The sequence below is a fragment of the Fusarium sambucinum genome, chromosome I (assembly GCF_050947815.1).
Source record: "Fusarium sambucinum isolate potato_lamoka chromosome I, whole genome shotgun sequence".
Classification (NCBI taxonomy): domain Eukaryota; kingdom Fungi; phylum Ascomycota; class Sordariomycetes; order Hypocreales; family Nectriaceae; genus Fusarium; species Fusarium sambucinum.
In genome coordinates this window covers 8589795-8617208 of record NC_139294.1, presented here as the reverse complement: position 1 = coordinate 8617208, position 27414 = coordinate 8589795, and the positions used below count along the sequence as shown (strand labels likewise).

The 27414-nt window shown below is 48.9% G+C and overlaps 10 protein-coding genes across 10 annotated transcripts; 5 read left to right on the top strand and 5 right to left on the bottom strand.

The window, feature by feature from the left end:
• Window positions 1–220: 220 nt before the first annotated feature.
• FSST1_005544 (DNA-directed RNA polymerase II subunit RPB2) lies at window positions 221–4133 on the bottom strand (the record flags this gene model as incomplete). Its single annotated transcript, XM_083231831.1, has 3 exons — window positions 221–383; window positions 435–1663; window positions 1713–4133. The coding sequence occupies 3 exons, from the start codon at window positions 4131–4133 to the stop codon at window positions 221–223; spliced, it is 3813 nt and encodes a 1270-aa protein (XP_083088974.1).
• Window positions 4134–6032: 1899 nt separating this feature from the next.
• Window positions 6033–7192, top strand: FSST1_005543 (glycosyl hydrolase family 45-domain-containing protein; the record flags this gene model as incomplete). Its single annotated transcript, XM_083231830.1, has 2 exons — window positions 6033–6361; window positions 6421–7192. The coding sequence occupies 2 exons, from the start codon at window positions 6033–6035 to the stop codon at window positions 7190–7192; spliced, it is 1101 nt and encodes a 366-aa protein (XP_083088973.1).
• A 433-nt stretch (window positions 7193–7625) lies between these two features.
• FSST1_005542 (indoleamine 2,3-dioxygenase) lies at window positions 7626–9089 on the bottom strand (the record flags this gene model as incomplete). The annotated part of the gene is made up of 1 exon (XM_083231829.1): window positions 7626–9089. The coding sequence occupies one exon, from the start codon at window positions 9087–9089 to the stop codon at window positions 7626–7628; it is 1464 nt and encodes a 487-aa protein (XP_083088972.1).
• Window positions 9090–10306: 1217 nt separating this feature from the next.
• On the top strand, window positions 10307–12098 carry FSST1_005541 (UEV domain-containing protein; the record flags this gene model as incomplete). Its single annotated transcript, XM_083231828.1, has 4 exons — window positions 10307–10357; window positions 10436–10523; window positions 10619–10857; window positions 10917–12098. 4 exons carry the CDS (start codon window positions 10307–10309, stop codon window positions 12096–12098), a joined length of 1560 nt encoding a protein of 519 aa, XP_083088971.1.
• A 1037-nt stretch (window positions 12099–13135) lies between these two features.
• On the top strand, window positions 13136–14356 carry FSST1_005540 (alpha-factor pheromone receptor STE2; the record flags this gene model as incomplete). Its single annotated transcript, XM_083231826.1, has 2 exons — window positions 13136–13892; window positions 13953–14356. 2 exons carry the CDS (start codon window positions 13136–13138, stop codon window positions 14354–14356), a joined length of 1161 nt encoding a protein of 386 aa, XP_083088970.1.
• Window positions 14357–14926: 570 nt separating this feature from the next.
• Window positions 14927–17127, bottom strand: FSST1_005539 (uncharacterized protein; the record flags this gene model as incomplete). Its single annotated transcript, XM_083231825.1, has 2 exons — window positions 14927–16614; window positions 16668–17127. 2 exons carry the CDS (start codon window positions 17125–17127, stop codon window positions 14927–14929), a joined length of 2148 nt encoding a protein of 715 aa, XP_083088969.1.
• A 422-nt stretch (window positions 17128–17549) lies between these two features.
• On the bottom strand, window positions 17550–18063 carry FSST1_005538 (uncharacterized protein; the record flags this gene model as incomplete). The annotated part of the gene is made up of 3 exons (XM_083231824.1): window positions 17550–17598; window positions 17811–17860; window positions 17935–18063. 3 exons carry the CDS (start codon window positions 18061–18063, stop codon window positions 17550–17552), a joined length of 228 nt encoding a protein of 75 aa, XP_083088968.1.
• A 536-nt stretch (window positions 18064–18599) lies between these two features.
• On the top strand, window positions 18600–19479 carry FSST1_005537 (general transcription factor IIH subunit TFB6 family; the record flags this gene model as incomplete). Its single annotated transcript, XM_083231823.1, has 2 exons — window positions 18600–18915; window positions 18971–19479. 2 exons carry the CDS (start codon window positions 18600–18602, stop codon window positions 19477–19479), a joined length of 825 nt encoding a protein of 274 aa, XP_083088967.1.
• Window positions 19480–21626: 2147 nt separating this feature from the next.
• FSST1_005536 (concanavalin A-like lectin/glucanase domain-containing protein) lies at window positions 21627–22534 on the top strand (the record flags this gene model as incomplete). The annotated part of the gene is made up of 2 exons (XM_083231822.1): window positions 21627–22388; window positions 22451–22534. 2 exons carry the CDS (start codon window positions 21627–21629, stop codon window positions 22532–22534), a joined length of 846 nt encoding a protein of 281 aa, XP_083088966.1.
• A 1197-nt stretch (window positions 22535–23731) lies between these two features.
• Window positions 23732–26490, bottom strand: FSST1_005535 (uncharacterized protein; the record flags this gene model as incomplete). The annotated part of the gene is made up of 5 exons (XM_083231821.1): window positions 23732–23890; window positions 23944–24228; window positions 24279–25608; window positions 25666–25832; window positions 26002–26490. 5 exons carry the CDS (start codon window positions 26488–26490, stop codon window positions 23732–23734), a joined length of 2430 nt encoding a protein of 809 aa, XP_083088965.1.
• Window positions 26491–27414: the final 924 nt, after the last annotated feature.

Genomic DNA, 27414 nt, shown 5'->3' with positions numbered 1-27414 from the left:
CCATGGTTAAAATCTAGATTTAGTTGCTTCAATGCATTTCATTGTTTCTGCTATCCTAGCCTTATTTGATATACTAGCTCTGGACAAGTCCTCCTCTCTACATTATAAAGCGTTATTAGATCTCGTTGGCAAGGTGCCACGTTACCATTCGAGACTTCCTATTTCAAATGTCCTTTTATGCCTCATCTGTCTTTTCATTTTTTTCGTAATCAAGCTCAATTTAACGGATTGAAACTCCGGATCGGTTGGTAAACATTCTGGCGGCAATGTTCATGGCCTGCAACTCCTGGAAGAGCAACTTAGCGGCGTAGGGAATATGAATCTGCGCGATCTTGGTCTTGTTCTTGCAAGGTCGACATTCGAACGACTGCTTGGAAAGGTTGCTATAATTCATGTTAGCGAGCCATTCATAGTTACTGGGGCAGTAAACTTACGCAATTGGTGTCATAAGTCCACAAATTTCGCAAACGTGGACTCGGAAAGCATCCGACACCTCAAACAGACGCTCCTTCAAGAAGGCAGCAGCACCGTGGGCAATCATACAATCACGTTCCATCTCTCCGAATCGCAGACCACCATCTCGAGCACGACCTTCGACAGGCTGTCGGGTCATAATCTGAACGGGACCACGAGCACGGGCGTGAATTTTGTCATCCACCATGTGACGAAGACGCTGGTAGTATGTAGGTCCGAAGAAGACTTGAGCACGGAGCTTGCGTCCGGTATGGCCATTGTACATGACCTCGAAACCTCGAGATTGGTAACCGTGCTTTCTCAAAAGTTCAGACACGGAGTCGACGGTGACATCAGTGAATGGCGTTGCGTCACCCTCCATGCCCTCCAGTGTTGAGACCTTACTCAAAAGACACTCGATCAAATGGGCAATTGTCATACGAGACGGAATGGCGTGAGGGTTGATGATAATATCAGGTGTCAGACCTTCTCTGCTGAAAGGCATATCCTCCTGTCGATAAGTAACACCGATTGTACCCTTTTGACCGTGACGAGAAGCAAACTTGTCACCAATCTGGGGAATCTTGGTTGTTCGTACTCGAACCTTGACATATTTGACGTTGTCGGCGTTGACTGTCAAGATGACTTGATCGACAATACCGTTCTCCGTGCTTCGCAGAGGTGTCGAAATATCACGACGCTGATGTGTCTGAGTTCTGGTTCCCAGGTCCTGGTTCTCCTGATCGATGGGGGCAGTCTTGCCAATGATGATGTCTTCACCTGACACTCGCACACCGGGGGCCACGATACCATCCTCATCAAGCTTGTCATATGTCCCGTGCTTCATTCGAAGTGTTGTTTGTTGGAAGGGTTTCTCAAAGATTTCTGTGTAGTTGAGGCCGACCTTCTTCTCTTGGTCCGAGTATGATCGGAAGAACAGACTGCGGAACAGACCTCGATCAATACTACTCTGGTTCATAATGACGGAATCTTCCTGGTTGTATCCTGAGTAACAAGCAATTGCAACAATGGCGTTTTGGCCGGCTGGCAGTTCACGGAACTTGAGGAACTCCATGGATCGTGTAGTAGCGAGAGGCTTTTGCGGGTAGTATAGAATGTTGGCCATGGTATCCATACGTCGAGAGTAATTCGTTAAGAAGAAACCCATGGCTTGTTTACCCATCGCAGATTGGTATGTGTTACGAGGAGACTACAAATTGTTAGTCGCGTTCAATTTCGTCAAGGGGGATGGCACATACCTGGTTGTGATCGGGGAAAGGAATGATGCTGGCACAAATACCCAGAATCATACTAGGATGAATCTCACAATGTGTGTACATGTGGGTTGTGGGGTTAACCTTTGTCTTCAAACGCTTGTTGCGTTCTTCCTCCTGTTCCCTCTTCTCTGCCTCTAGCTTGGCCTGCTTCTCTTCTTCTGTAAGATTGATCTCATCCTGCTTCTGTTCACGATAGATTTCGAGATCTTCAGGCGTCATGCAAATCATAGCGGTTTCCTCTTCTTCGGCATCGAGATACTCGACAGCTCCAGAGCGAATAAGTCCCTCCCATCCAATCTTCTCTGATGGATCAGAAGGTGGCTCTGCTTGCTCCTGGGCAATCTTGTTCACAAGGTCCTTTGTCAATACTAGTTGTCCCTTGTTAATGCCAGTTTCGTAGTCATCCTCCTGTTGCACGGTGAAGACTGGCCTCATGACACGGCCTGCGTCAGAGAAGATTTTGAATTCACGGTCTCGAATATCACGAACGAGAGAGACTTCAAACTGGACGTAAGACTTTCGTCGCGTATCCAGGACGCTGTTCACCAGTCCCTTGGGATCAGGGTGGACACCGACCCAGCTACCGTTAACGAAAACCTTGGTTGCGTGAGGGTATCTTGTTGGTTCGTACTCCTCAACGACTTCCATACCTCGGTTGATCATGAATTCGATGAGAGGCTCAGCTGGTGAACCCACACTCACATAGCACATCAGCGACAAGTTCTTGACCAGACCACAAGCCTGACCTTCAGGCGTCTCGGCAGGGCACACCAAGCCCCAGTGAGTGTTGTGCAGCTGGCGAGGTTTCGCGAGCTTGCCATCACGTCCAATGGGCGTGTTGGTACGTCGCAAATGAGAAAGTGTCGAGGCAAATGTATATCTGTTCAACACCTGGGAAACACCAGCTGTGGAGCTTGCAGCCTTCTTCTGATCTCCCCAGTTACCGGTAGCCAGCGAGTACTTGAGACCGTTAGACAGGGTTCCTGGCTTGATGGCAACATTCAAGTTGAAGTTTCTGTTGCTCTCAACGCAGCGCTTGAGGTAGTTGGAGAGCTCCGTGTTCATTCTCCTTATGATGCCACGGAAGAGCTTTGCCAGTAGGGGACCAGCAAGATCGAGTCGCTTCTTTCCAAAGTGATCACGATCATCCGGCTCACGACGGCCGAGAGCACACTGAAGAAGCTTGTGCACCATATAACCCAGGAAGAACGCCTTACGGGTCTCGCTACCCTCTGACTGGGAAATATGGGGCAGTGTCTCCTTCTGAAGAATGTCCTTTGCGACACGGACACGCTTCTCACGACCAAGGCTAGCCTGGTCTCTGTTTCCACGCTTACCGATGAAATCGAGAGCAACTTCTCTGTCCTGAACACAGAAAGCTTCCTCAATACATGGACGAAGCATTTCCAACATTTGGCTATCGTTTCGATCGTAGCAAATGTGGTTGAGAATGTCCTCATCAGATACGACACCCAATGCTCGGAAGACGATGGCAACAGGAAGATCTGACTTGACAAACGGAAGTGAAGTCTGGATAGTCTGGCCAAAGCCGCCACGGGCAGAGTCTCCCTTGCCAATGAGCTTCATCATCAAGCTAGAGATAAGGCGCGAACCTTTTTCAAGGGCACTTCGGATCTCAGCGGTGTAGGTGAAAGGGCTGGGCTGAGCCTTCTTAAAAACCTGGACGATATTGGCGGCAGAACGCTCCTGGGCGATCAGAACCTTCTCACTACCATTGATAACGAAGTAACCACCCTGATCGTAAGGACACTCGTTAAGCGTGAACAGTTCTTCGTCGGTATGTTGGCTCAGATGACAAATCTTGGATTTAACCATGATGGGCATCTTACCCACAAAGATCATGTCTGACTCGCCTTCGGTCTTCATGCTGCCACCATTCTCTTCGGTCTCCCATTCAAGCTTTGTGGGGTGCTCTCCAGTTCGCTTGTACTCTGCCTGCTGTTCCTCGTCCATCTCGTGCAGAGGAATCTCCTTGTCAATAGCAACAGAGACCTTCTTGGTGATCTTGATGTAGGTCGGTGAAGCATAGGTCAGGTTTCGGTCGCGGCATTCGTAGGGTAGTAGGGAAGTAACGGTGCCGTCTGTCTCACTGATGGACGGACGAGAAACCATGACACTTCCGAACTTGATCTCGTATCGGCGAAGAGCGATCGGCACTCCATAAGACGAAGGGGGGTTGTGCTGATCGAGGGAGATGTTGGCGTACTCATTGACGAGATCCTGAACAGTAGTTTGGGTGAACTCATCGAAAGAATCGGTCTGCTGTGATGCAAGGCCCTTTGTCTCGAAGAAGGACGAGATCACAGTCCAGCAATCCTCGGGGGTGATACCCTCGTCGTAACCATAATCGTAGTCGGAGTCGTTCTCGTAAGAATCGTCCATGATGTCTGTTTCAATCGCTGCAACTTTTATAATAGGGTATTCGGTTGTTATTAATTGTTGATCGAGTCGATAAGAATGCGCCCGTTGGCAGTTGCGTCGGAAGTTATTCAGCGAAAGACAAAGGAGCTAAGACAGCGAAGTCAGGGCGGTCAGTTTTGGACCTGGCGCCTGATGCACCCCGTGAGCATCTGTCGATGAATCTTGCAGATGGACGACAATCTCTGGCCAGGAGATGGAGTGACTTTAGGGAATGCGCAAGGTATGAGAGTCGGAGTGGAGAGGTGATGAATTTGTTAGACAATGAATATTAACTTAGCATTCAGGAGCCTGAGGTTGAGGCGTCGAGACGCGACAAGAATGAGCTAGACCCTTTTAGGCTAGTGCAGTCTAGTCCGCCACGTTGATGAATAATCCAAGTGCGGCGGTGCTCGTAACTCTCAAGAGCTTAACTTAGATCCTGAGGCAGAACTTTCCTGTAACTCATATCCCAGTCAATCCTCTAGAGACTACGGATACAGTTGACCTGACCATTGCCCCCCCCTGTGACCTGACCATTGATGTGGATCTTTAGCTCTAAAATGATAAAGATAGCCTTATAATAAATATTTTTAAAATTCGGAAAGGAGAACAAAAACTGCGTACTAAAAGTAATTTATTATGCATTTTTAGAGCCTTTAAAGATATAATAATAAGAAAAAAAACTGAGCAATGGTCAGGTCACAGGGGGGGGCAATGGTCAGGTCAGCTACATTCTCCATACCCTACACGCTTGTCGGTCGAGACCCCTGCGCTAATCAGCTCATATTCTCTCAACCATCCCTCAACTCGCGATACAGATGCGTGGCGATGAAATGAATCAGGGGCTTTCTACTGTAAGGGATTGAACTAGTACCTCAACTACGGGCTCATAGTGAGTTCAAAATCTACCCTAGTGCCTAGATCCGTCTCATCCGCGAATTCAAAGTCTATCTATTTCATATCTTGGCGATTTGCACTATGTTTCATTCAACTGCTTGAGTGACATGCCATTCTTATTAGCTATCAACGGTTTATGCGGCCCGCAGGTATGGCAGCAGTTCAGCGCTAAACATCCCCGGGATGGATTTCTCTCCAAATTTCCTGAGCTTGTCTTTTGAAAGTGAATATTTTAGTTGGAGTTCGTTGTCGTCGAGGCGATTGCCCTTTTGATGCACTGCTACCGAAGGATTCTAGAAAGACTTGACTAATTTCCTGGTACACGGTGGCCCGGCATATCGGATTCGGTCACTTATATTAACCACCTGGATTCTGCGTCAGTCTTGACCGTTTCTAGAACCCCGATGTCTTCTTCCATTACTCAACCTCCAATCCCAGGTGTCTGAATCCTTGCACAATCTCGGAAATGTCGGCCGAGAAGCTGTCAAATCTCCACAACTAATCCTGAAACCAAATTCTCCTCGTTCTCATTTCTCGCTCGTTCGGTCCAGCCTTGCCGTTCCTTGTTCCCCATACCAGTTCCAGAGCCTCCTATTAGTGGGAGATCTGACTCCGTTCCTAATATGCTGACTAGCTCGATTCGTTGCACCACCATCTGCTCGTCTCTTAACTTATAATATGATCCTCTGCGGTGTACCTGCACTAGTGTAGATGCAGGTCGGCTGAACTAACAGACCACTTGAAGGAATGTGCTCATGACATCTAGACGTTGTGGTAAGTAACGGCGCAGCATAGTCTGGCCATGCAGGACCGGGGTTTGTGGTATGTATATAAGATGGTGGCTTACAGCTCTTGTTCTTGCTCGCTGGATACTCAAGCACTCTGTTCGGATTCCTTCACTTCGTTCATTCATTCATTCTTTTCAATTATACACTCTCTCATTCAAATACATTCATTCTTCAAACTAAGCAATCCTTTGCCATCATGCGCTCTTTTGCTCTCCTTGCCCTGGTCGGTCCTCTCGCTGTGAGTGCTGCTTCTGGAAGTGGCCACTCTACTCGATACTGGGACTGCTGCAAGCCTTCTTGCTCTTGGAGTGGCAAGGCTAAAGTCAGCGCCCCTGCTCTGACTTGTGATAACAGAGACAACCCTATCACTAACTTGAACGCTGTCAACGGTTGTGAGGGTGGTGGTTCTGCTTATGCTTGCACCAACTACTCCCCGTGGGCTATCAACGACGACCTTGCTTACGGTTTCGCTGCTACCAAGCTTGCTGGTGGCACTGAGGCCAGCTGGTGCTGTGCCTGCTATGCGTATGTCTAGATGACTCGTATCAATCTTGACAGCTCTTTGTGCTAACTGTCTCTCTTAGTCTCACCTTCACGACCGGTCCCGTGAAGGGCAAAAAGATGATTGTCCAGTCTACCAACACTGGTGGTGATCTCGGTGATAACCACTTTGACCTCATGATGCCTGGCGGTGGTGTCGGTATCTTCGATGGATGCACCTCTCAATTCGGCAAGGCCCTTGGTGGTGCTCAGTACGGCGGTATTTCTTCCCGAAGCGAATGTGACAGTTTCCCCGAGCTGCTCAAGGATGGTTGCCACTGGCGATTCGACTGGTTCAAGAACGCCGACAATCCCGATTTCACCTTCGAGCAGGTTCAGTGCCCCAAGGAGCTCCTCGCCGTCAGTGGCTGCAAGCGTGACGATGATTCCAGCTTCCCTGCCTTGAAGGGTAACACCACTCCCAGCCAGGCTAATAAGCCCAGTGGACAAAACACGGCTGCTGCCATTCAGCCTCAGAATACCAAGCAAGCTTCTCCCGTTGTTCAGAAGCCCTCTACCAAGGCTGCTGCTAAGCCCGCTGTTACTAAGCCTGCTGATACCAAGCCTGCTCCCGCCAAACCCATCGAGGTTGTCAACAAGCCCAAGGCCACTTCCAAGGTTGGTGGAACCAAAACTCATGGAAATTGTCCCGCCACTAAACCTACCAAGCCCGCCGTCCCTCAGAAGTCCGCCGTCGCTGTTTACAACCAATGCGGTGGTTCCAAGTCTGCTTACCCCGACGGCAGCCTCAGCTGCGCTTCTGGAAGCAAGTGTGTCAAGATGAACGATTACTACTCTCAGTGTATCCCCAACTAAATGGTCGACCCATGGATTCAGTCGGTGTGAGATTGGAGATCTCTTAGAAGGGACATTCTCCTATGAGCAGAATTGTCAGTGTATCATTGCTTGACATCCTGGACCCGGTGTTCGACCCTTAGTTTGCAAACTGTCTTCTCTGTATATATTTATAGAAGTAGCCTTATGTCAGCGACAAATTGGCTATAAACAATCAACATGCCTATTCGCACAATGATCCATCAGCCTTTCTGAGATGTATCCCCATCCATAAATATTAATTTCGCCGCAGTATGATAAAATAGATAAAGCCTCTGTTGGTTAATCTAAATGCATATGCTCAATTCTAGAAAGCTCAAAAAGATATTTGCTATTAAGTTTCCAATTACGCCAAGTATCCTCTTTCGAATGCTTTAAACATCAAACCATCACTCTTTAAGGATACAATTTTCGCCTAGTATAAGCAAATGCCTCCAATTTCGTCATCCATGGTCCATGATCCTGCAAGACCTTTGATCTCCACATCTTCCGTCAAGCTCACATCTTGTGGGAGAGTCTTGCCGAGGAAGAAATCATTCTTTCCCTCGGTGTGCATCTTCCTCTTCATGAAGCGTCTCGTCCACTCCTCAACAGCAGGCTCGCCTGTCTCATCCCTCGCCTGTTTCAAGAAAGGAATCAGGGCTGTACCGCCAGTGCCCTTCTGGTTATCCTTGTTCTTTCGTGATGCGATAGCGAGGTTAACCTTGTTTCGGATGACCTCAGGACTCCTTGAGCGACTGCGAGCACGGACTTGCTTTGAGGGATTGATTATGTAGCGCGTGACGATGTTGATGTGCTTGTCGCGGAATGCGCTGAGCATAGCTAAGCATGCATCATACGCAAGGCATAGCTGCTTGTCGGATGGGTGTTCCTCGACATACTGACGGATGTTGGCGACGCTGGATACATCATTGAGAAATCTCGCATGAGGTCCGGGCATGTAGCGTCTCATCTCCATGATAAAATTGTGTCGGTTGGAAGTACGGCCGCGATCAGAATCGGAAGATGGATCGCGAGACTCGCCTGTTGGACGATGCTCGATTCCGAGAATGACATCAAAGAATTGGATCAAACTGCTCTGAGCGTTACTACCTCCACTATATTGTCGATATGTCTCCTCGCCAGAGCCATCTTCGTAAATCACACCGTTTGGGAGGCCAGCCTCGGCCATGTTCTTACTTCCAGCAAGGAAGGGTCGAATACGGTGATAGAAAATGGTTGGGTCACAACTCTCGTGCATCCTCTGGAGAATATTTGTAAGGTCTGTCAAACGCTCTGCAAAAGTGCGTAGACACCGAGTGACGGCTGCAGTGTCATCATGGCGGGCAGCAGCAATAGCTGTCAGCATAAGAGGGATAATAGGAGCTCCTCGAGCTTCGATAGCAACAGACACGAGATAAAACCATGATTCATCGAGTGCTCCGGTATATGTGTTGAGGGTGGCGAGATTCTCAAGGTTGTCAATGTCCTCGTCAACGAAGAGCGGTTTGAAGTTCCAGAGACAGACAGCCGCATAAGTGGCGACTGGTGGTACTTCCAGGTGTTCTGAAATTTCTAGAAACGGAACTGATATAGATGCTGGCAGACGGTCTGATGGTGAATCACCTCCCCAGATATATCCATGGGCCATGAAGCCCAATAGTGAATAGGCACGGCGCCACTCGGCGTCATGTTCAAGGCCGATAGTAGAGAGTACTGGCAGTCTATCAATGACACCACGCAGCCTGCGACTAAGAATAAGGGCCTGTAGGTTGGCTGCGATGGCCTCCCATTTGTTGTAGTATGGATCCGGTAGACGAGTCAATGGTAGAGTATCCGGAAGGAAACCATGGGTAGGAGAGATGCCGTACTCGGCTAGAACCGGAATAGAAGGCAGCATGATGAAGTGATTCTTGACCTAATGAGTTGACCGGTTGTATGAGAGAAGACGAATAGAGGAGTTATGAAACGTGAGAGATCGAAAGATGAGAGAAGAAGAAGCCGGTGTCCGGCAACCGGAGGACGGAAGAGTGGGGCCGCTCCGGTAGATTTAACAGCGAATGGGGCCAGCGGGCTTTCAATACTTCTGGGGTAATAAAGAAGCCAAGGCCGGTAGTAGTTGACGGAACAATGGAGATGATGGAGAATGATTTAAAAAGAAAGGGTCGGAATAAAAACCTGGGGAAAAAGTCCAAGTTGTACCGATTATTGCCTCTAATAAATGACTCTTCGTCCGTGTTTTCATATGCTTTCGCGTGCTAGTTTCTGCGGCGAAACGGTTAAGTAAGGACTATGATTGGCTGATTCGGATGAGTGGATAGTTGCTATGCGGGTTTAATTAGCGCGCATGATAAGTTTTTTTTTCTTTGCCAGTGTGAAGACGGCATAAGAATGCCAAAGAGGTTGCGGAGATGCCGGCTTCTTACGAATTTGAGATCGAGTCGGGCAGTCTGGCCCTGATATGATGTGATCTGACCTGATAATAGCTCCGTCTTCGGCGATTAGTAACGAAGATGCGAAAAGTGCATACGCATGGTGAAATTGCACGTGGAAATAAGAAAGTCCTGTATTAATAATGCTAGCAACTCGCGATAGTATTTTAAAGTTTCTATATGACAGTAGCAGCGTGTTGTTTAGTTAGGTACCTACAGAAGAGACTCTGAATGGTCGGTTCTTACCCTGTAGATAGATGTCTAGATGATATGTATTACAGATTAAAAAAAAATTAAAGACCAGTCAAGTCGAAATTATCTGCCATTTAGTTAGATGGTATATATCAGTTGCCAGGAGAATTAATGCTCACAAATTAGTATCTGAATAAAATCACATTCTACAAAAAACAAGTTGTCGTTCAAGAGTATCGCAGTAACTATCAGATCTTCAATCTTCAAGTTTGACATGAACCCCCACCCCCACTATCCGTGGGTCAGATCGTTTTAGGAAGGTGTGAGGTACGTACCTCCATTACGTCGGTTCCATGAACGCACGAACCACCAACAAGGCAAGCTACGACGACCTTCAAGATCAACTTAATCGAGTGTGAATAGCTTCCTTGTTCTAACACCCACCTCTCAGTACATAAACCGACCCGCCCACGATAACAGGGCCATAGATATAATGCCCGTCCAGCAACATGTGCTGAACTGGCTCTACAGCGTCCTCACCAGCGTATGTGTCTCTTGGAGACTCCAACCCCCGCTTGTCATCCATCACTAAGATCACGGCTAATATCGACGCGCTCAACAGGAATATCACGATGTGAACCGCGCTTATAGCGATGTTGCGCAAGCTCTTGACAGGTTTTCTTCTCTATCACCTCGAACCGATGTACATAGTACGTGTCTGTTCCGCCCTACGAGAGCTACCAGAAGCTATCGCCAAGCTCGCGCTTTCTAGCAACCTGTCGCATTCAGATATTGACCTCACCAGCCTTTTCGAACGGCGCCAATGCCCTGCTACTTCATCTCTCAGGGACACTCCCTGTTAACTTTCGCGGAACGACATACCGGTTCCCCTTATCAATATGGGTACCACACGCATACCCACGAGAACCTCCCATGATATACGTTGTACCAACCGAGACGATGATGATACGGCCAGGACAACACATTGATCCGCAGGGTTTCGTATATCACCCATACCTAGTGGGATGGGCTGAATTCTGGGATGTATGCTGCTCCAAAAGCTGCAGCTATTTGTGACGTGTAGTTGCTGACAAGATACACAGAAGTCAAATCTTCGGGATTTCCTCAATATTCTCAGCGACGTCTTCGCAAAAGAACCCCCGGTTGTGGCTCGACAACCACAGCAAGCTCGGCCGCCTCCTGCGCAAGCTACTCCGACACCTCCTCCTGTCCCACCTCTGCCTCCTGGCATGGGACCATCTTCGCGACCTGCGACACAGGATCCGCACTCTTCAGAACCGCCGCGCCCTCCTCCTCCGCCCCCGAAAGCCCCTCAAAATGCATCTCCCGCGCCGAACAGGCCACAAACTGGGCCACCCGTGCCTCCAATTCCAGGACAATCTCCTGCGCAGTCTAATCGAATGTCACGCTACGACTCAGCTCCTCCCCTGCCACCACAAGTTGGGAGCCCGAATGCTCAAGATCCGCGAATACCTCGCCCTCAAGAACAGCATCCGACTCGTCATATGCCGCCTGCTGCACCGCCAATGGCTGCGCAACCTAGATATATGAACGAAGCCCAGTCATTTGCGCCTTCGCCTCAACAACAATGGCAGCAAATGCCACCACAGCATCAGCAATATCAACACCCTCCGCAACCCCCGGCTTGGACCCAAGCTGCTCCACCACAACCAAGTCCTGCGCAACCACCTCCACCTCCTGATCTGCTAGATGAGCCCTTGGAGCTAGCATTGCCGAATAATACAGTAGCGGCTCCTCCAATCCCACCCAATCCGGAGAAGGATGCGCTTTTGCGACAGTTAGCTCAGACACTGTACTCTATCAGAATGCGCAGCAGGCAGCAGAACGACTCGAGTATGGCGGGCCTACAAGCACAACGAACAGCAATGTTGTCTACAATACCTGCTTTCCAATCTGAAGGTGGCCAATTAGCGCAACTTTCAAATGTACTGACGTCGAACTCTAATATTCTACATGATGCTCTTCACAAAGCGGATGCAGTCATTGAGGGATCTAAAAGCCACCCTGTGCCAGACGTCGATGAGCTGCTTGTCGCTCCTACTGTGGTTGCAAACCAGCTTTACACGCTAGTGGCAGAAGAGAGAGCTCTTGGTGACGCCATATTCATGCTCGGCCGGGCTGTTGAACGCGGACGCATTACGCCAGTAGTATTTGCCAAGATGACAAGGCATCTCGCAAGAGAGTGGTACTTGAAAAAGGCATTGGTGCGTAAGATTGGACAAGGAATGGGCCTGGCCGCATGATCAAATACGAGAAAGGATTGACTGACGCAACTCTATTGCTAAGCGGTAGGAGTTTTGGTATTGTTCTTGTAGCTGGCTCTGGGATTGTGCACGGAGGGAAGTGACAGGCACTTGGCGAGATCTGACAGCCACAAGGTGACTTATGACATACCATGCTATGAAACGAAACCAAAGAACTATGGCATCCAGCTAACTGGAGACTTGCGAAGTCTATCTCGCAACTTAAAGCCATTCGCACAGTTCATAGGTTCTGGTACGATCTGGGCTGCTGGGCACGTGGGAAGATGATATAGTCTGGACGACGATCCAGACCAATGCGGATGGCTCCCCTTGATCTCAAATACACATCGCATTACGGCAGTTTGCGTGCACGGCTTCAGGAACGGAAAAAGAAACGAATCCGTCGCCTGTTCAGCCATACAGCGCCATTGCCATGGCCGTTAGAGCACAGTCATTACCAGCTCTCGGCCTGTCAAGATATGCACGGATCGATCCCTGAGCAACAATCAAACAGAACGAGTCTAGCGGCCCAAAGAACAATACTAAGCCTCAAAGCCACAAAATGCAAGAACAATACTAAGGCCAGCCTCTCCCCACCGTTCTTGGCATTCTTAACTTGATTGATGTGATGTGATAGCTTCTTTGAAATGCACTTATTTCAGTTTACTTACTCACATTCTTCCCACCGCTGACAATATCATGACTAGATAGACTAGCGTTTGTCTTCAAGACCGTTCTTTTTTCCCCCTTCTTTTCTTGTGATCCCTTAACCATGTTGCCACCACTTGCTCATCCTCTCAACGTCAATCTTGTCCTGTCACAGCTTGTTAAACCAAGATTACCTCAAACCGTTCCCGTGTCTTCTTCCCATATATATCCCGAGCTCAGACCTCTCACATCTCCGTTCATAGCGGCCTCTCTAACTACCCTTTCATTGCCACTCATTGGAGTTGACATCGTTTAGACAGTCCATCGCCGACAACAACAACCCTCTTTTCTCTCCTTCTTCGACTCTCAGTCGATAAGCAGACACCACCATGTCAAAGGAACCCTTTGACCCGTTCACGCAGAACGTCACCTTTTTCGCTCCCGATGGAAAGACGGAAATCAGCATCCCTGTAGCTGCCATTGACCAGGTGCGCCGCATGATGGTAAACACCACCATCAATTATGCTACACAGCTCGGCGCTTGTCTCATCATGCTGGTCGTACTCCTCGTCATGGTTCCAAAGGAAAAGTTCCGCAGACCTTTCATGATTCTCCAAATCGCCAGTCTTGTCATCGCTTGCTGTCGAATGTTACTGCTCAGCATCTTTCACTCATCGCAATTCCTTGATTTTTATGTCTTCTGGGGTGACGACCACAGTCGTATCCCACGCAGCGCTTACGCTCCTTCGGTGGCTGGCAACACCATGTCTCTCTGTCTTGTTGTCTCTGTCGAGTCAATGCTTATGAGCCAGGCTTGGACAATGGTCAGACTGTGGCCCAATATGTGGAAGTACATCATCGCCGGCATCTCACTCGTCGTGTCCATCATGGCTATCAGTGTCCGACTCGCCTACACCATCATTCAGAACAACGCAGTTCTCAAGCTGGAGCCGGCGTATCACATGTTTTGGCTCATTAAGTGGACAGTCATCATGAACGTCGCCTCCATCTCCTGGTGGTGTGCCATCTTCAACATCAAGCTTGTCTGGCATCTCATCTCAAACCGGGGCATTCTCCCGTCTTACAAGACGTTTACTCCAATGGAAGTTCTCATCATGACCAACGGTATCTTGATGATCATTCCAGGTTTGTACCCATCTGTTACTTTACCAATCCCTCAAAGAACATCTAACTAATCAATGACAGTCATTTTCGCTTCACTTGAATGGGCTCACTTTGTCGACTTTGAATCAGCATCCCTGACTCTTACTTCTGTCGCTGTGATTCTCCCTCTCGGCACTCTCGCCGCCCAGCGAATCGCCAGCAGCCCTCCTAACAGCGCCAACTCGACTGGCGCTTCAAGCGGAATCCGTTACGGCGTCAGCGGGCCCAGCTCCTTCACAGGCTTCAAGGCACCCAGCTTCAGTACCGGTACCACCGACAGACCCCACGTTTCGATCTACGCCCGGTGCGAGGCTGGCACGTCATCTCGCGAGCACATCAACCCTCAAGATGTGGAACTCGCCAAGCTGGACCCTGAAACTGACCACCACGTCCGAGTTGACAGAGCCTTTCTTCAGCGTGAGGAGCGAATCCGGGCTCCTCTTTAAGCGGCGTGCAACAATTGCTTCCCTTTTCATTCATCAAAAGTCACATTTTGGAGTTAAAGCATTCTACATGTTTCGAGCAAAGGCCTCGAATCAAAAACACCAACATCTAGCGTGGCGTATCGGTAAATCCTCAGTTACACATTGTATTCGTTTCTTTCCATAGCGAACAGCCTTGATACCCTAACCAGGCCGTTGATGCTTGAGATGACTCGCATCTTATCTTATTTTCATTACCAAATTTATTGGTGGCTCGCATGGCCTTTGATAAAGGAAATACTATTCATGTTATTGCTTTTTCTTTAGTCGAAAGATAGTCTAGCGCCCAAGCGCACCGTAACGATGAATAATACATCAAGTTGACAACCATTCCTGGTCGTACCAATTGTGATACTAAACGTCAAACTCTTAAGTGACACTCGCCAATGGCAAATGAAACAGTAGTGACAGTGATGTAGCTGATTGACTTATATACTGCATAACAGCTACCATCTAAGCCCCAGTCGCACCAAGACAACATACCCAATGACTTATTTGCCCATTTGGACAGAACTCGTGTGATGAGGCATTTGTTTACTCGCTTCGGCCGCCTGAGATCTTTCTGACTTTGTCCTTGCACATACTGACAAGCCGCCTCAGCTCATTCGCGCGCACTGGTCTGGGTTGTTCCAACAAGCAGCGCGCATTGGAGATGGGGGGACTCTCTTCAGACACGCATTTGAGATTATCCTCGAGAAGTTCAAGTAACTCAAATTCGGTTTCAGTATCTGGCAAGGAAAATCGGTTGGCAGCTCGAGAGAGAACATGCTTAGTGCGAGAGAATCGTCTTTGAGGTTCGGCGAACAAAGGAAGGGGCGCTATACCTGAGCCAGCCTCGCCATCAATATTGAAGCCTGTTCGGGCAACGGAGGCTCGAGGGAAAGACAAAGGCTTTTCCAGTACAAGAGGTGATATTTCATTGGTAAGAAAGGTCTGCTTGAGAATAGGCTGTAATGGAATGGGATCAATGGTGTGAGGTGACAAGGGCTCCTCGGCTGTTGCCGTAACAGCTTGTTCTTCTTGTGCCACCAGGCTGGCATCAGAACTTTGCATCGTGGAGTTACCGACATCTCTCGAGCTCGTAGTGCTCCATTCTGATGGTGTCCTTCGACAGGACGTAGATATTCGCCGTAACTTTCCCCGAAAGGATCGGAGGGGTGCTATGATCGAGCCCCTTCGTTCATGCTCATCAGGCTTGACAAAGGCTTGTTGGCTGACAATTCCCACGCGGATATCATTAGAAGCCGAATTGCGGCGGCCCAATGACTCGAAAAGACTGATCTTTTGCTTCAGAGGTGAGTCATTTTTCTCTGTGTTCCGACGTCCAACTAAATTCTGAAGTGATCTCAAAGGGGTCTGACTTCGGCAAGGGGCATGGCTTTTGGACCTAATCTTTGGCGTATTTAAAACTTCCGACTCTGATGAACTAAAAGATTTGAGTGGTGGAAGTTCTAGAGATGAAATTGGTGCTCCAACTGTTGTAGGGACGGATTCGTGACGCTTCTTGTCCCCGAGCGCAAATGCAACTGATGGTCGTTCTTTTGACTGTTCAAGTCTCTTTCGAAAGCCTGAGATTTTGGAGTGTGGCAGTTTGGAACGACTTGTGCTACGTGTGCTCGTAAGCTTGAAGGACATGATATCGTTCTTGCTGAAGGGGACCTGATCAAAGAGATCAGGTGATGTAAGAGATTTGTTTTGGGTGCTTGGTGCTCCCCCATATACTGTGTTAGACAATGGAGATGCTATCTTTTGAGCATGGCGTACCCATCCGCGATGCAGGTTTTCTTCGGTTGAGGCTTGCCTTTGGACAGGGTCATTGCGGCGTACAGACTCGAATTTGACATCGTGTGCCGATGGTCTCTTATCTATCCGTGGAGACGCCTCGGTATACTGGGACCTTGTGTAGCTTGGGCTTGCATCTGGCGCAGTCGTCGCGAGACTGCTACGCTTGAAGGACGTCCATGAATCGTCTGGTCGGGTCAATGGGGATCGCCACGTTACAAATGGATCGTCAGAAGCCAGAAGAGTCCGGGGTGAGGGGATAAACCGGGATGTCGGAGAACGTGTCTTTGAGGCTGTATTTGGGCCATGGTCTGTTGACTCATGATCTGCAGAAGATTGTGCGGTAGAACGTTTGCTCTTGAGCGACCGCCAGCTTTTGGAATGGGCCAGCCGCGACGGTGGTCGAGGAACTAAAGACGCACGAGGAGAAACTGAGAGTCCTGTATACACCGTCATTAGATGTTTGGCGGAGATAGGCCAACCTCTTTCTTACCAGTTTGCTGACTTGCTGTCTCAAATATCTTTCTCCTCTCTGCAACAGACTTTTGCCTCGATTTTATGTCAACACTTTTGCTTGGGGTAGCGGGTGATTTGGTCCCAAAGGTTTGCGCTCGGCGGGCAAGAATGGGCTCTTGACTTGAAGTAGTAAAGCGATTGGATGAGAGATGACTATCGATTGGGCTTCTCTCCCTTGAGTTTGCCGGCTGTTGAGACGGTATTTTTGGTAATCTTGACGGAGTCTGTCCAACTGTAGAGGGGGAAGTGACAGAAGTATTGAGGTTGGGCTTCGACGAACCATGAGGCGAATTGCCAACCGAAGAAACAGCATCAAGGAACTCGAACTTGCAAACAAGTTGTGCTAATTTACCACCGGCCAGGCTATGAGTTTCTGAACTCTCGGATATAATCTTGCGCGGCGAGGTTGCGGAGGAGAACAACAACGGCGAGGTCATATTGTCCCAGCAAAATCAGATACCCCCCAAGTCCTTGTGCAAGTTGAGACGGTAATATTGATTGAACAGATTACTCCGTGATGCGTCAAGATGAAGAGAAAGTTTCTGTGTTGATGTCGTCAAAGTCTGTTGAAATGATGCGAATGAGCTGTGTCTGGAATAGCTTTGAAGAAGCAAATGTGCCACGCAATTGAAGATTAATATCTCTGGCGTAGATGGCAGGAGTGTCCCGTTACTCGTTCATGACCCGTAAAGGAAGGCACCATCGTCCATTTGTGTCGTATCAAAACTGATTGCGTTTCAAGCCAAGTTGGATGGAGATATACAGAATGTACGGAGTTGACACAGAACAGAAGCGATAGAGGCGTTGTGTCATATCCAACCCGTAAGTATTGATCATGTCGATTTCTATGCAGCCCGTATCATAATGCCCTTGGACAGGCACAGGCTAGCTTTGAAATCCCTTCCTGTCTAAAACGTACACTGACTCCAACTAATGTACAAGTGATTCGATTAAATAATGCACAGAGGGGAGGCGGATATTGGCGCATTCCTAACCCCTGAACTGATTTTCTTCCATTCCCACGCAGTTTCTTTGGTTGCGTATCGTTACAGCGTCATTTACTGGCTTTGAAGAGGTCAACTGGGTGTTCGTTAAAGTCTGGCGTCGAGAGTCGACTTACGGAGGCAGAAGAATCTCGCCCCAAGAGCTGGACAGGAATGTCACTGCAAACTAATCCACTTCGTCAGTACAAATACATCCACTGGGCCTCCTGTATTTTGAGAATAGAACAAGACCAAACATACACCAAAGATAGCGATGCTGCGGACGACAGCAGCGTTCTCAGAAGAGGTAAGAGCGTCATAGGTGGAGCCGATAACACCCTTGGGAGCACGGCGAGATCGAGGCTCGACGGCGATGCGCTTGGGGGCCATTGTGAAGAATTCGGTATCGGGTTCGCGTGAGAAATCGGAGAAGTCTAGTGAGTCGAGAGAAGCGTGCGCGCGGTTCGAGTGAGGTTGTTGGCGTCGTCGTTGAATTCGAGGGAAATTTTCGGATACAGCTCAATTGAAGCTTTGTTGTTGATAGCAGATAAGGTCACATGATACCAGCCTGACGAAAGTGGTGGTGAGCAGCTGAGTTATAGGTACTTGCTGCCCCACCATCACCAGTACTCTCAATGCCATTAGCATTTCATTATTACAGGCTTATAAATTAATTAAACAAATTCTTGGTCATTGTACAAACATACCAGTCAATACATATCCTAATTCCTTGCACGATTACTCAGCTTTCTATGTCGGTTGAACATCTACTTCTTGAACAAAAAAAGTTTGAAGAAAGCGTATAAGAGCGACGTTACTTCACTCTCTTGTCAGTTGTGACCACCTTCATTCTAACCGACCCCGTTTCTCTCATCTTCATTTCACCAACTCACTCACACTCACGTAGAGAAGAACACAACTTCAAGATGGATTCACCAGGACCAGGTGGTTTCTTACCAGCGCCAGGTGGCCTTCCATCACCCGCGCCTTCAACAACCTCGTCTGTTGCAAACAACATCCAAGGTCTTCCTGCGCCAAGAAATAAGGCACTCAAGGCAAACTCCAGCAAGGAATTCATGGTTCGGAGATATGCAGAAGAGCAGTTGATGTTGGCTACACGACGCTACGTCAAAAAGTTTGGCAATGCTGAGCCAGATGATTCAGTCGTAGGGTATAAAAGGTTTGGCGAGGTCTGTAAAGACTTGGATAGCGTCATAAACGTTCTATGGCGATCAGGAACCCGTAAGATACTCCGAACCCTCAATCATACAAGTCTATTATTAATGAAGTCTTGCAGCAACACTACAAATACCATTCTTACTACGTCTCACGAGTGACTTTACTCGATACGTCCGAGGCTTCCCGCCTGCGCCAAAAGCATCATTCGCCATTCTGCGCAAACTCGATCACTGTTTCGCCAGTCTTCTCTCAGGCCAAGATGTTGAAACTCAAGAGACACTACCGGGCTTTGAGAATGGGCTGCGCGGCGGTATGACAACTACAGAGATGATCAGATGCCGAAGTTTGGTTGACCAATGTCGCGTATTAATGGTCGAGGTGATGCGAGATCCGGCAGAGGAAGACGAGGAAGACGAAGATGAGGAGGAGGGAGGAAATACAGATACAGACACCGACATGGACATGGACACGGATGCAGAAACACCGGCAATCAAAGGCTGGGGCAGCGTGGAAGACGACGACGAAATGATGCTGCAGCTCGATGCGGCGCGTGTCTTTGAAAGGACAATCGTACAACTCAACGAAAGGCTTGGCGATCTAGAACCAATCCAAATGTCTGCCGATTGAGGCTATTTTAACTATATAAAAGAAAAGATGGGCTATATTTTGGCATTTCAGGTGCCACGTTTGTTCAAACAACCGGGCTGAGTTGGTTAGTCTCATGCTGGTCGATGTTCTATGCACGGATACGATGGCTGAACCTTTGGCATTTAGCATTGGTCAAGTATGAGTTGGCTGACAGAACCAAGACGTCGGATCCTGTTTCTTGCATAGAGCTAGTCTATACGAGACAGGAGTATGAATATGGGGGAGGCTTGCTGAACAAACAAGTGGTAGATCAGTGGAGAGGGAAACTCGATTTCACCACCTGTCAGCCCAAGATGCTTGGCGGCCTATTAATTAATTGATCACATATCGTCGACTCTCTCTGATCGTGGTTGGCCTCACTATTGGAATCATGAAACACATAGCGCCGTGTTCTAATTAGTGTCTCCATAGTATCATACTGTCAAGTCAAATAGATGAAGAAACAAATTCTATAGCACTTTCAGCTTTGTCGATGTTGGTTTCTCTCGACCATACTTAGCCTTTCGGGTCGTAGATTTGTTTAATTGATGATTTACAGTAGCACAAACTCAATCTTGGTCTAACAAAAAAGCTAACCTTCAAACTTTGTGGTACAAAAATAAACATTCTAAAAGTGTATTCTAAATGGGGCAAAATGATTTGGTAATTTCGTCTACTATAACCCAGGGCCTCCCAAATACTAATGGCGCCATTCCCGAACCTCGATACGAATATCGCCATGCAAAGTCAATGATCAACCTGCCGAAAATACAACCACCAAGAAGCCAAGTGAAACCTCCAAGAAAGACAACAAGTCTTGTGCATAAGTTACACAATATTTTATGTCTTCTTCTTCTCTTTCTCTCTTCCAGATTATGGTCACTGTACTGAACCTGTCCCTGCTCTTAGTGGACGCTTAATCCCTGACACTTTCCACCTCCTTTCTTGAGCCGCGTAGTCTGCCTAAACCTCGTTGGTTAATGATTCTCTACCATTTTGTTTCAAGTGGCTGCCAAGATTCAAGCAGTACCCGAGAACCCTTGACTCTGTTCGAGTCTAATTTGTTATCATCGCTATTAAGCGCCCAGTATTGTTGTTGAACTGCTATAATATTCAACAGCTGAAGAAAAGCAACAGAGAGAGTCATGGTCTCATTTAGCTCATCTCCGAATTCATGTTCCCAAGTGGAAGTATACAGGGTTTGCATTGGCTTAGTGGGCAAAATCTATAATTGCCTGCCCCTGGTTTTATTTCCGATACACCAGACTAGCCAGCCGGCTTAGACGGACGTCTTGCTCAAGAGTGCATAGTCTATTAGTAGAGAAGTCTGTACGTAGCGTTCCTCATACCCCTGCAAATTCGACCTACATATCCGTATCCGCTGTCTAGTCTCGTAACCATCCACTCAGCTTGCTCCTGTGCCTGAACATCACCCGTTGCCTCTTCATCCTGGTCCCTTGATGTGATTCATGCTGTCTACCTTGCCTAGTGGGTAACAGAAAAGTTAGCCTCCTAAGTCTTAGGGTATAAAAATAAGTATTCTAAGAACCGTAGTCCAAGTAGCATAAAGTGACCTACTAATTTCGTCTTGTTTGCTTCCAGCGGTCAATTTTTCCCATACCCTGAGGCTTGCCCATCCAGTTCTACCCCATCTTCTCCAGTCTCATATCCATACCCATGCCCATATTACCTCTTGGAGGAGAGGAGAGCCTAGTTATGCCGGGTCTCTTGATCCTCGCATCTCGTTTTCGTAGAAGGAGTGGAGTCATTCTTGTCTCGGGTCGCTTGGGTATTATAGACACAGAACCTATATATAAAACATCCCACATGCCAGTGATCTCTCTCTTCTCTTGTTCTCCACCACACGTCTAGCCATTCTTTGTGTCTTTTTTCTCACATTCTTTTCTAAATCCTTGCTTCGAGATTCGATCATCTCAAGCTTCTTTCGCTCCTTTTGATACACACTCTTTCTCGTCTTCTTCGGTTTCATTCCTTTAGCCCTGGAGGCATAACATTCCTTTATCTGATCTTACTGGCTGTGACATTCGTTCAATTCCTCAAAAAGACTTCAAACTTACTCCAGAAGTCTCAGTATCCAAGACATCTCTATCTCAGTTTCTACAACAGGTTCCACCTCGACTTACACGATGCTCAACTTCCTCCCCGTCCTCGCCGCCCTGGCCTCTTTGGCTTCTGCCACCACTGCTCCCCATCGTCCCGGACTCAAGCTGCTCTGGAAGGACGAGTTCACCGGCTGCCAAGGCTGCACTCCCAAGGATGACAACTGGAACACGGCTCTCAATATCAACTCCAACAACGAACTTCAGGTATATAGCACTTCCAACAAAAACATTCAGCTCTCCGGTGGCGATACCCTCCAGCTCGTCCCCTGGAAGAATAGCAAGGGCGAGTGGACTTCTGGACGCCTCGAGTCCAAGAAGGCTTGGCACGCAGATAAGAACAAAGCTCTTCGTGTCGAGGCTAGCATTCGAATGGGCGACTCGGCTCGTAAGCAGGGCATGTGGCCTGCCTTTTGGATGCTCGGCGATGCCCTCCGCCATGGTACAGGGTGGCCTCTTTGTGGTGAGATCGACATCTTTGAGCGAGTCAATGGTGACATGACGGGCTTTGGTACTGTTCACTGTGGACACGAGGGTGGTGGTCCTTGCAAAGAGCCCGACGGCCTTGGCCAGCGAGTCACTATTCCCGATAACGACTTCCATGCCTGGTCTGTGGTTATCGACCGACGTGCCGCCAGCTGGCAGGACGAGAAGATTACCTGGCTTCTCGACGGCACACCTTTCCACAGCATCTCAGGCAAGACTCTCAACGACGAGGGAACTTGGGCTACTCTCGCCCACTCTCCCATGTACGTCCTTCTCAACGTCGCTGTAGGCGGCAACTGGCCTGTAAGTTATATATCTTATCATTTTCCAAAACAAAAGATTAGAGTACTAACATAAACTCACAGGGCAACCCTAACAAGGCCACCGAGGCAGGATACAAGAACATGATGGAGGTTGCCTATGTCGCCATCTACGAAACAACGGAATAGTTACTCACGTAGCTAGAATCCTCTCCTTCACTCTCAAACTTCTGCCTTATATACTTCTTCTGCTAGCCTTTGCTTGGCTTTTCTTCATTTCATCTCACCCTTACCCATGTCAGGGATGGCAACCATTGGAGTGTCTTCAAGACTGGCTTTCTTGGTTCTCCCGATGGTTGTTTCTCATTGAACGCTGCTGTTTACAGCTGGCTTGTCTCGTTTCCCTTCCCTATCTTAGAAATAGCGGATACCCCAAGGTTCAAATATCCATACAGCGGATTTGTGTAGATAGTTATCTGCAAAAACAAGGCTCACGATGTTACGACTCACATTTGACCTGACCGAGCGATGTGACCACAACATGATATTGTGTGACCCTTAAAGGTACCTAGGTACTTTGTAACCGCTCCGAAAATCTTTGTTGGTTAGAGACACAGCAAACCAAGTTTGTTTGACATTATGTCCAATAACCGAAAATTGTTCGTGTTACATCATAAGATATTCAGTTTGTAGTGGATCAACAAAGACAAAGAGAAGACAAAGAGACGTTTTATTGTAACTCATTAAAGACAAAACTATCAGTTAATGCGTTAATCTTTTGCTGGATCTCGATATTCATGAAAATTGCAAGCAAACCAACAAACACAAGAGGGAGAAAAAGGAAATAGGGAGTCCTGTCTCTGAACATGTAGAAAAAAGAACAATAGCAAGCGTGGTATGTAATTTTCGCCGTAAGCTTAGGGTACACCAGATAAATAATTCGACACTTTACACGGATGGATGTTCGCTCCAACTATCCTCCACCTCATCTTAAATAACATCTCCCGGCTCACCAGGGATTTCCACCGTGCACCCGTGATAATAATACCCGAAAGCAATAGATAGCGAACTGTAAAAACAACAAAATGATAGGAGAGAAAGAGACGTGTGAGACCGTGGGGAGTTCCGAAGAAAAAGCCAAGTCGTAGTATGTGAGTGTGCGTGTCAAACCAGCTTCAGTCAAACACCACATCCAGCGTCGGTAACATAAACCAAAACAAATAGTGCTCTTTTCCCCTGAAACCACATAGGAGGGAAATTGCCTCCTGGACCAGATCGCCGATTGACCATGATATAGTTTCCACTCAGAACGCCGTGACAAATGATGCCTGATTAAGTCTGACCCCAAGCTCGTGTGTAATGCCAATCCAGCCTTTCAGACAACTGCTAGTCTGCTCCAATCTCATCACCCATTGGGAACGCTTCCGTAAAGTTAAAGGCCGAGGTGTCACCATCCTGGTCGTGCAAGAACGAATCAAAGTCAAAGTCGTTGAGCACGTCACCCGAGTTGAGAGGGTTAGCCAATTCCATGCCGCCACTATCAAACTAAAATCCATGTTAGCAACAAGAACTTCAAATAGTGTTTAGTTTATACGTACCAATGGGCCAAAGCTGTTATCCATGCCCATCATCTGGTTAGGGTCGTGCTGAGGAGCTGGTGGTGCTGGAGGTGGTGCGGTTGTAGCCGCTGGAGCGTTAGCTGGACCAGATGTTTGCTGACCGTTTTGGACGGCGTTGGCCTGCGCATTCTTGTTGAAGTTGGCAGCATTAGCATTTTGGATAGGCGTCGCAGGAGCAGGAGTATCCTGTGAATCGTTGTTGTCGTTAGAAGGAGTTGCACCAGCGTTGTTGATATTCTGATTTTTCTTGTTGGCAGCAGCGCGCTGGAATTGTCAGTTTCTGTTACCCAGACGAATATATGAGATGAAATTACCTTGTCCTTGGCAGCCTTGGATTCCTTCTTCTTGGGAGCGGCCTTGTTGGTCTGACTGGGAGTTGGCGGTGCGGCGGCCGCTTGTTGAGGAGAAGCTGTTGTCCGGCTATTGGCTCCGTTTGCGGCACCAGTTGGTGCTTGGGGAGGAGGCATAGATCGTTGCTGGGGAGTGTTTTGAATTTGAGGACTTTGCTGCATCTGCTGAGGCACCATTTGTCCGTTTGGACCTTGCTGCCACTGTTGAGGATTTCCTTGTGGCCCTTGTCCTAGTTGACCTTGCTGCTGCTGCTGCTGTTGCTGTCGTGCGGCCATCATCTGCGGCGTTATCTGTCCGTTGAAGGGCTGGCCGGGCTGTCCTGGGTGAGAGCTTGGCGGTGGTCGCATGCCGTTCATAGGCTGCTGACCGCCCATATTACCTTCCATTCCCTTGAAGAAGTGAGGCGCCAAGTTGGGATCCATGTTGTTGCCCATGAAATTCATGGCCGGGTTGGGTGAGCCACGGGATTGGCCGCCCTCAGGAACCGGTGAGGGGATACCAGAGTTGTTCATCTGAGGTGTACCGCGCTTCATCTGCTCGGCAGGGTTGGGGGAAGCACCTGGTCGCATAGCCTGAGGCGATGTATCCGGGAACTGGCCGTTTGGTCCAGGGGGGCCGCCGGGTCCAGGCTGGCCTTCCCGAGGCATGCCGTTGCCGCCAACAGTGTCCTGCTCTTGGCGGGCCATCATGAGTCGCTTCTTGTTCTGCTGCTCTAGAAGCATTAGCTGCATTTGATAGTCTTGGAGGGCATGGTTGCTTCCCCCTCCGTTTTGGGGACCGCCAGGTCCCGGTCGGATGCCGCCTGGGCCTCCCATTTCACCTGGGTTGTAGAATGCATTAAGAGCAGTTCCATCGGGGCCCTGTGCCATCATTGGAGATCCTTGACCCTGAGGAACAGCATTTGGCATCTGCTTGCCACCCATTTGAGTGCCGTGGTGTTGCTGTAGGTTCTGCGAGTATGTTGCAATCGACTTTTGCTGAGCGGCGGGCGGAGCGGAGGCAAAGTTCGCCAGTTGCTGAGGGTGTAGCGAGTTAGGGTTAATACCATTGGCAGTGAGCATTTGTTGCGCGGCGGCAGTGTTGGGTGCATTCATCTGCTGAGGCATCTGGCGGCCATTGGGCATCATGCCAGCAGGCTGGTTATGGTTGAAAGGCGCACCGTCAATGCGTTGTCGCTTCGGCGAGGGAGCGTTCTCCCCAGAAGCTGGTGACGAAGGTCTGTTTTGGCCGTCCATGCCGGAAGGATCTCGCTGCATCTGGTTCTGCTTGGCCTGCTGTAGCATCATTTGAGGGCTGGGTGAAATAGTTAGGCGAAGAGTTTATCAAGAAGATGAGAGATGGGAAGCTCACTTGTTTTGGTTGTTGGCCATGGCAGCGCGGGCAAGGTTGCCCTGCTTCATGTTCATAGCCATGCCGCCGTTTTGCATTCGCATCATTTGATACTGCTGCTGGGTCATGTCTGGTCGCATTTGTCGCAGAAGTTCCTGCTGTTGATTCTGCTTTAGCCGGGATTGCTGCTACATTGCCACCAAGGGTCAGCATTGGTCACCAGCCAAAGTGGTTACCAAATGTTAGGGGTAAGAGCAGTCAATCTGACACCATCTTCCATTGACTGGAAGCGGTCACAGAACGATCGTGCCCATGGTGGCAGCATTACGGCATAGACATATAAAAATTAAGACATACCTGAGTGTGTTGGACATATTGGTTGATGGTATTGTTTCCGCTCTTTGCTCGCTGCGCGTAATAGATATCCCAGAATACCGAGAACCACTCGTAGAGGAAAGAAGTGTCGGAAGCAGGCATGGGAAGCTTTGGCGGAGGCAAGTCTTCGGGGAGTTTGGAATCGATATCGTCCTTGGAATCGGTATCCATGGGATCATCGCCGACGCCGTTGATGAGATTGCCGTTCTCGTCGCGGCGACGGTTCGCGCCATCCTTGAGGACATTGACCTGCTGATCGCTTTCGAGGAGGGATCGGGCGCATTGATACATTCCCATGCGAATAAAGTATTCGTAAATGTAAGTGTTGAGGATGCTGCGCTGGTTATCATTTGCCTGACGAGACGCGGCGGCAGCAGCCGCAGCAGCTTGCTGGGGGTTGACGGCGCCGTTGTTCATCATAGGCATGGGGGCACCTCCAACAGGGCCACCCATAGGGTTCATGTTGGCCATGTTCACGTTTGGATTCATGACCGTTGATACTTGAGGACTAAAGAAAAAGCAGAGAGAGGCCTAGAGGCTCTGCCGTATCGGCAGCAAGTCGGGGGCTCGTGTAGCCACGGGGGCGTGCCACCAGGCGGAGCTGCGCTGGATAGCCTCCCGACGTGGATGTGACGGGCAATAAACCCAAAAGGCGCGAGCGAAGGGATCACCAACGAAAGAGGCGTGGACGCGGTCCAAGCTGCCAGGCGCGCGGTCGGGCGGGGACGAGGTGAGAATCGCGAGAACCACGAGACTAGGAGAAAGAGAGGCGAAACCCAAGTAGCGGGAATTGGGAGATCGTGTCAAGCGTCGGCAACGGGCGGAAATGTGTCGCAGGTAATTAGCAATGAACAAATCAAAGGGGCTATAATTATGCGATGCTATGCGATGCGATAGTCGACCGGAAGTCGATGTCGCGGTGATGAGTTGGAGATGTAAAGTATGGTGGATGAATATGGTGTGGTTGGCGTAGGTTGGATTTGGCGGAGTGTCGAGTGGAAAGTGGGCGCTGGGCTTGGGCTTTCCCTGAGGTGATGCTCAGTGCTCGATGCTCTCAGCGTAAAAAAAAAAGAGAGACAGCACACAGACGGAGACTGCCTGGGGTTGGATTTGACCAGGGATGGGAGGATACTTGTATCTTGTCGGGGTGCCAGGCAAATAGTAAGTACCCTAAGAGATCCAACGGAACGCGCCCCAGGGTTAAACGGGTACCTCCAAGTTGTATGTAAGGAACCCGCTGTTAGAAGTACCGGCAGCAAACGGAAACGGTTCAAACGTCAGACGGATGGGAACAGGACTCCAACGAGCCTGTCTTTGTTGAATCTGCCTCTCCGTCAAACGCGACAGATGAAGTTTGCAGAATCAAGAGGCACTGAGCCGAGCAAAGCAAAACAA